General features: G+C 38.2%; 1 protein-coding gene across 2 annotated transcripts; it reads right to left on the reverse strand.

Annotated features, from left to right (window-relative positions):
* Positions 1-469: 469 nt before the first annotated feature.
* LOC121295041 (actin, aortic smooth muscle-like) lies at positions 470-7,991 on the reverse strand. Of its 2 annotated transcripts, XM_041219331.1 has the most exons (9): positions 7,893-7,991; positions 6,541-6,689; positions 5,915-6,043; positions 5,721-5,831; positions 5,532-5,616; positions 4,311-4,472; positions 2,051-2,242; positions 1,464-1,645; positions 470-841 (listed from the first exon to the last, which is right to left on the reverse strand). In XM_041219331.1, exons 2-9 carry the CDS (start codon positions 6,667-6,669, stop codon positions 698-700), a joined length of 1,134 nt encoding a protein of 377 aa, XP_041075265.1. In that variant the 5' UTR covers positions 6,670-6,689; positions 7,893-7,991; the 3' UTR covers positions 470-697. The 2 variants fall into 2 exon arrangements, with proteins under 2 accessions (XP_041075265.1, XP_041075266.1); XM_041219332.1 differs by lacking the exon at positions 7,893-7,991 and having other exon boundaries at positions 6,541-6,701.
* Positions 7,992-8,088: the final 97 nt, after the last annotated feature.

Consider the following 8,088-nt stretch of genomic DNA (forward strand, 5'->3'; position numbering starts at 1 on the left):
GCTTAAAGCTGGCAGCCATGGTGCAAAATTGAATGATAAAGCTGCATTATTCATAGAAAACCAGCAGGGAAGTTTGAACCATGCTTTTGTTCAGAGCAACATATTTATAAAGACCCCTTGAGCATAGCTCAGAAATACCATATTTTAATAACAGAAGCTGTGAGGCATGTGAAATTCCTTCATTTATCACCATAATTCCATTTCATACTTTTCAGCAGTAACTCCTTTTAGAAAGAAACAAGGATTTTTTTCTCCACACAAAACAATTCATAAATGATTTTCCCTCCTGCACTGAAACCTCTTTTATAGTGGTATTATAGTAGCAGTAAGAAGTATTGTATCTCATTATTTATCAGGTTCCTCTGATTGTACAAAGATCCATTATATTTAAACCGTGCAAACAGAACTTACACCAGTGTGGGCTGTATCTTTTTTAGTCAAAAGATCATCATGAAAAAGTCAACAACACTTATCATCAAAACTGTATTTTATTGATGCAATACAATAGCGTTATGCTGACTGGAAAACAATGGGTTTTACATCTCCTACATTGACAATACCAGATAACCACGTATAGCCAGAAAAACGGTCGTCAATGACAATGCTATCCTGAGTGCGTAAACCCATTTTTACAGCAGCAGCTTCCACAGGGGCAAGACTAAGGTATTAAAATGTTTAGTCTTGCAGACCAGTCAGTTTAGAAACATTTACGATGGACAATGGAGGGGCCGGCTTCTTCATATTCGCCTTTGCTGATCCACATCTGCTGGAAGGTAGACAGTGAGGCCAAAATGGAGCCGCCAATCCACACTGAGTACTTCCTCTCTGGGGGAGCTATCATCTACAATGCAGAATAGGCTTTGGTTAGGATTCAAAAAGATCGTCTCTTGCAACCCAGGAGCTTGAAGAATCCATTTCATTTTGTTCAGTGTAGTGTCAGCCTAGGGTATTATTATAAAGGTTTTTGCAGTATTTTAAAACAAATGAAAGGTTTGTTCAAAGGTAATAGGGACCAAATCAACTATGGTATGTTAATTATCATGGGGTACCACATATGGCTAGTGGGACAGACGCCAACCCCCTATTGAATCCTTCTTCACTGAAACATTATACATTTTGTTCCAGGGCAAGAATACTGCAACTGTAGTCATGACATTTATAGCTAAGGTTAGAACAGCCAAAGCATCATTCTAGAATAATAGGTAAGAACCAACTCTTTTCAATCGATAAAGGTTATTGTTTCACACCAGAAACATGTGATTCATTTGGCACATCCCCATGGACTTTTGAAGACCAAATTTAATTTCCGGTTCCCCATACCAGGAACAGCTGCTTCTTTTCTAAACATACACCACATGCACTCACCATATAGAACTAGAATATGTCATGTAAACTGCATTAACTAAATACAGCTCACATTTAAATGGAGTAGGTTCAACATTATTATTTTGCTAAGTTCATACCTTGATCTTCATAGTGCTTGGTGCCAAAGCTGTGAGCTCTTTTTGCATTCGGTCCCCTATACCAGGGTACATGGTGGTTCCGCCAGACAGCACGTTGTTGGCGTAGAGATCCTTGCGAATATCAATATCACATTTCATTATGCCGTTGTAAGTGGTTTCATGAATGCCTGCAGATTCCATACCTGTTTGACAAAAGTAATAATTATTACTTATTATTAATATTATTACTTGGTTGTTCTATACAAAGCAGTCGGCACAGTATTTCTTTTAGAATGACTGTACAATCTGGTCCTGAATATAGAATTTAAACAGAAAAAAAGTACTTTGAAATAAGTATAATTGTAGGTAGTGGCACAACGGTGTGGTAAAATGACAAAAAAGACAACAGCAGCCTGAAAGCATAATATTTCCTTGTCATGCATCGTATTATGTTATATTGCATTTTACTGAGCCTTGATAAAGGGTGTATTCTGCACAGGCACCTCAAGATGGCAGTACACCCATTTTCAATCACCCTGACATTGTAAGATTTTAAACACACCACTGTCGCTTTTGCAAGAACAAAATAATATTGTTAGTGGACTGACCAATGAAAGAAGGCTGGAAGAGGGTCTCTGGGCACCTGAACCTCTCATTTCCTATGGTGATGACCTGACCATCGGGTAGTTCATAGCTTTTTTCCAGAGAGGAGGAGGATGCTGCCGTTGCCATTTCGTTTTCAAAGTCCAAGGCCACATAGCAGAGCTTCTCCTTGATGTCCCGCACAATCTCACGCTCAGCTGCAGGACGAAGAAATATGCTGACACGTAAGTAATAATCCATTTACCTAAATGCACTGACCTCTGAAACAGCCGTTGTATTGCCACATATGAACAGCCAACAAAACAAAGTACTATCTAACAAATAAAGTCAATCTAATGCAGATATTCCCTCTCCCACCAATAGGGGGAGCGCTTTTTATTTTTAGATTCACATTCTTTCCTAAATCAGGATCATCTGAAAAGCATTACGAGGTCAATGAGATAAGAGATGACACTACATGAATCTTGCTGTCTGCTAAATTTCTCTATAATCCATAAACATCTAGCACTGCATTAAGCTAATAACATCAGACGTGTTTGTGCGACATTTGGTCATTTACCAGAGGTTGTGCTCCAGCTGTCTAAATCCCCTTGGCACACACATACCCTTAGTGCCAGGGAAAGCATGCTACATTAATGTCACTATTATAGAGAACAGCTGTTGTGGACAGCTCAAATTGATGTACAGAAACAAAGGCCTATATTGGCGAGTAATCATTTAAAAATATAATTCATGTTTTCTTTTACTAGGGCCACTTATTAAGCTGTTATTAATCATTCTGCACTTTCATTTGCAAATTATAAAGGTGTTATATAAAGCACCTCAATATAGTCACTGGTGGACATGCACAGAGCCTTAACTAGCCATTTTAGAGCCTGGGGATGGCAATCATATTTGCTGTGCCACCGTTTTTTTTTTTTTTTTTTTTTTTTCTTTTTTGGGTGTTAAAAGTTGGGGTAGTATTGTAGCGACCTGGGACCTGTAGGGAGCACCATCACTAGAGACTGCTTAATTGTTGTCTGTCATGAGTTGGTCCATGATAGGTGAATGTGTTGTAAGGGAAGGGGACCACGCCAGGGGAGTTATTAAGGGAAAGGGTGCGAGAGCCATGAGGGCAGTGGACAGCAAGGGGGAGTGTGTGAGGAAAATATTTTTTTCTGTTCATATTGAAACTTGATCAGTAAGTGCACGCATTGGTGGAATGTTAGCACCGTCAAAAACTACTGTATGATTATTTTAGCAGCCACATTAACCCTTACAAAATCCTTTAATATCCTGGTTTTATATATATATATATATATATATATATATATATATATATATATATATATATATATATATATATATATATATATATATATATATATTAATTTAACTTAATTATGTTCATGTGTGGCGTTTTCTCATAATCACTGGTACTGTAAAAAAAACATGCATTGAACATAATTGTAACACAAATGCGGATTTAATGACTTAATTAATGGCTTAAAGCATAAATACTGGTACCACATTTAGCAACTTGTAGTTCAGGATGATGGGTTTTAAGGGTTGCTTATCTATTTGCATTTTCTTCTAAATGAATTTCTTACTTGTTTTCTATCCTATCGTAATGTTTTGGTTTACCTTTATTAAATAGGTGCTTAATATGTGTTATGAAACGTGCCTTTACATTTCATTACGTTTATAGTAGTTCTGTTACTGAAGGCTGCAGGAACGAATAAATAAGCAACACACACTGCAGGGGAAGGCCACGACACAGAAATGCCATAATAATGTGTTGGTTTGTGTAGAACTACATGTTCCCTTTGCTGGTGCAGAGGCGCATGCGCTCTTCAGACTATGTCAGACAAGTGAAAACATTGAGAACCACAGAACAGTTATTACTCCAGTGGCAATGCGTTTAAGTTATTTTTCTGCCCCCCCACGGCTTTGTGCCCTGGCTGGCCCGCTCGCCCACCCCAATTTACGGAAAAGTGGCTTTAGCTACTGTTCAGGAATACCTTCATTGACACATAGTCTGAAATTCATTAAAAAAAAAAATTAAAAAATGAGGTAAAAATTTGATTGACCAGTTATTTTTGTTTTGTTATTCCAAATTCAGAGGGAATTTAAAAAAAAATAAATAAATATAAAAAAAGGTCTGAAACCAGACTTGGTTTGAAGAGGTAATGAACCATCGTTGTTGGATGTTTACATCACATGTCCAGCATCATGTAGCCAGTAGTCGCTCCTGTGGCTTTGTTGAATGTTACAGAGGAAGCTTACCAGTGGTAACAAAAGAATAGCCTCTCTCGGTGAGAATTTTCATGAGGTAATCTGTCAGGTCTCTGCCAGCCAGGTCCAGCCTCATGATAGCATGGGGAAGAGCATAACCCTCATAGACGGGGACGTTGTGAGTAACGCCATCCCCAGAGTCCAGCACGATACCTGCATGGAAAGACAAAGCAGCACAGAAAATGTTAGGTTATTATCATAATCCTGGTTCCCTGAAATAGAAATGTAACCATTACCTCATGGGTATTTATACTTCAATACCATCTAACCTGAACAGATATATCAAAGCTGCACACAGTGCCTGTGTCACGCCTGCCCCAAAGGGCATAAAAGACTGCTGACACAAGCATCGTCATCATTTTTTCCTTCAAGGCTTGCTGAAATCATGAACGCAGCAATCTTTAAGGTTCATGGTTACATTTCTATTTGAGGGAACCATGTCCCTGACAGATGCGCCCTGGAACAAACCCTGCGAAGTTGCCATGTCCCCTGTAGAATTGGCAGTGATGTTTTCTGGAGGGGGCAAGTTGGCTCACTTAAACACAGTCTTAACTGTGTCTGTAATCCATCTTGGCAGCCTCTGTTTAGACGCCCATAACAGATAAAAAACTGCTCAGACTGCCTCCAGCTCTGAGTTCTGTCCACATAAGCTAGTGCCCGCACTAGGCAAAGCATACGAAGCTGCCACTCCCTGTCAGACTGAAAAGGAGGTAGATGAAAAGCCTCTAGTTCCACAGTCTGGTTAATGAGGAATGCAGAGATGGTTTTTGGCAAAAACAGGATTGTTGTGAAGTGTAACTTTCACCCTGGCTTCTGCAAAAATTAAGCGGGCTTTTGCAATTGAAAAAACTAGCATCTCACCCAGAGATATAATCGTAAGGAAGAAAGCTGCTTTCATAGATAAGTGCTTAAGCTCTGCTAATGCAAGGGTTCAAAGGTGGGCTTCATAAGTGCTTCAAGCATCACGTTAAGCCTCCAATGAGGGACAAAGTACTTCATAGGTGGCTGAAGTTACCAATCTCCCTTTAAAAATTGCCCCGCAATTGATCTATCAGGTTAGACAGACAGTATTAAAGTATAAATACCAATGAGGTAATGGTTACATTTCGTACTTGTTAGGGAACAGCACTGAAACCTTTCCGTCGACATTTTCAGAGTGAAAAGATAATTGTTGTCTTTGTGAGACGCCTCCACTGCCCAGTCATCACTTACCAGTGGTACGGCCAGAAGCATAGAGAGAAAGCACGGCCTGGATTGCTACATACATTGCAGGAACATTGAACGTCTCAAACATGATCTGTGAAGACAGGTTTACAGTGACAATACAGTACATAGGAAGATACTGAAGATGGAAAGTTAATTGTCAATAAATGGTTCATCCTTCTGGTAATGGCTTTTTACCTGTGTCATTTTTTCTCTGTTGGCTTTGGGGTTTAAGGGTGCCTCAGTGAGTAACACAGGGTGCTCTTCTGGGGCCACACGTAGCTCGTTGTAGAAGGAATGGTGCCAGATCTTTTTGAAAGAAACAGCATTATCAAAGTCTGCATGCAATATATAAGTATACAGAATAAAGCATTTGGAATCCTGTGGGTTACCTTTTCCATGTCGTCCCAATTGGTGATGATGCCGTGTTCAATGGGGTATTTCAGAGTTAGAATACCTCTTTTGCTCTGTGCTTCATCTCCTACATAGCTGTCTTTTTGTCCCATACCAACCATGACACCCTGAACAAATGTGAAAAAATAAAGAAAGTTTAAAGACGTTTAAGCTGCATCTTTGTGAGTTGCATTATTACCATTTTTACTATTTTTAAATTAGTTTTCAGCATGGCTTTCACATCAAAACCAAAGTAACTAAAGTAGTTTCATATTTAAGGGATACCACTGCATGTCTCAGGGTGAAAAACATAGTAGGATTAACGACCTGCTATCACTTATGAACTCTTCCACTGAAACAGTGCAGAAACTATTAATCTATATTCATTGTTGGCTGAGAACTGCCAAGTTCATTTTTTCTTCAGATATCAGACATCGATTTATCTCATTATAACCACATGTCCCAAATGTGCAAAGAAACACAACTCTGATGGATGATGTTGCTGCTTAAATACTAAACAGTAAACTGGCAGGGAAGACCCCTAACACACATATTCTGTGTGGGCATTTTGGCCCGTGCCAGTCAAAGCCTGATTACTGTGTAAATCATGCATGCAGATGCAGACCTGGTGACGAGGACGGCCCACTATGGATGGGAAGACGGCTCTGGGAGCATCATCCCCAGCGAATCCTGCCTTGCAGAGTCCCGACCCATTGTCACACACCAGGGCTTGTGTCTCTTCTTCGTCACACATTGCCTTTCACACTGCAGGGCCTGCCAGCACAACTCACACAGATTAAAGATAGGCCAGTTAGCTGATGATAAATCACATTTGCTTTGTTATATATATAGTTCCAAGAAATATATGTCTGCAATAATTTATTTCCCTTTTTTTTTTTTACAAAACTCCAAAAATGCTAATTAAAAAATATTCACACTCTTTGATGCTATTATAGTATTGTGTACAAGGTGCTAGAAATTTCAATATGATAGTGCAGAACCTAATTCTAGAAGTCTAGAAAATGTTGGATTGTAGGTGAACATTCTTAGAAAGTATAAAAGGGTTAGGCATAGGATGATTGCTATCATTACCATCCTTGGGACTTCAATGAAGTGGAACAATTTTGCGTTGAAGTCAAAAATCACTAAATCTCCAAAAGCTCACTGACAAACAATGCAAGAGATTCTTATTGCTAAAGGTGCCTCAACTAGCTATTAATTTAATTTTCCTTGTCAGAGTATGAATACTTTTAATTAGCATTTTTGGAGGTTTTTCCTCATCCACAAATACAAAACGTTTGCTACAAGATTAGAATTATTTGTTTTTGAGAAATTATAAATTTACATTGGGATATGTAAACTTTTGACTACAACTGTATAATCATTAGCTAAATATACCAACTCTTTCAACAGCTCAATGTTTGATTTTGAAAATTTGACTAGATTTTGACAAAAATGTTATGTACATTCCAAATAATTGCAACTAGCTTAATATATTAATGGTAATGTGTTTACTAAAAATAAATAAATAAATAGTGTGCTAGGAACGCAAACAACTGTCCCATTTATTTTTTCTAAAACCTCTCCGATTCAGTCCATGTATTTTGTGCATAAGTTTTAAATAGTAAGAACATTACGATTGTCATAAAAGAGGGTTTATTTTTATTTTTTTATTACTCCAGTCTATATAAATATGTCCTCTCAAACTAAACAATGTGTTTCTATACCCACCTCTATCCTAGGAAGGAAAAGGATATCTGCAACAGCATTTGTAATAGGCTAAATATTGTATCAAAAAATCTACAATAAAAAGGTTATCAATAATCTGCATAGTTTTGCACCTGTAATATTAATATAACTGTAGTCAAACCAATGTAATTGAGTAAAAACTGCAGAAGTTGAGGGAATTCTGTCCACTCCAATGCACAGGCTCCCTATCTGTAAAATACAAGTGACTATTATAAGGGTTACACTTACCCAGGAGATGCAGTTCGTTTTCTCAAGCTCCCTTTGACAGAGTAGACTGATCTCACCTGCTTTCCATATTTATAGTGTTTGTGGGATTGCATCTCTGGAATACCTTGTACACGTCCGCCCTTTTTAGGAGACATTTCCTTTGCTAACGTGTAGTAAAAGTGACAAGTCACCTTTGATAAATTAGGACAGGATTTCT

This window comes from Polyodon spathula, chromosome 19, assembly GCF_017654505.1.
Source record: "Polyodon spathula isolate WHYD16114869_AA chromosome 19, ASM1765450v1, whole genome shotgun sequence".
NCBI lineage: Eukaryota > Metazoa > Chordata > Actinopteri > Acipenseriformes > Polyodontidae > Polyodon > Polyodon spathula.

Excerpts from the sequence above, each read along its gene's own strand:
- LOC121295041 (XM_041219331.1), bottom strand. The coding sequence starts at position 6,669 with ATGTGTGACGAAGAAGAGACACAAGCCCTGGTGTGTGACAATGGGTCG. Across the intron at positions 5,617-5,720 it reads ACAGAGAAAAAATGACACAG|ATCATGTTTGAGACGTTCAA; the intron begins GTAAAAAGCCAT and ends CTGTCTTCACAG. Across the intron at positions 4,473-5,531 it reads TGCTTCTGGCCGTACCACTG|GTATCGTGCTGGACTCTGGG; the intron begins GTAAGTGATGAC and ends CTTTCCATGCAG.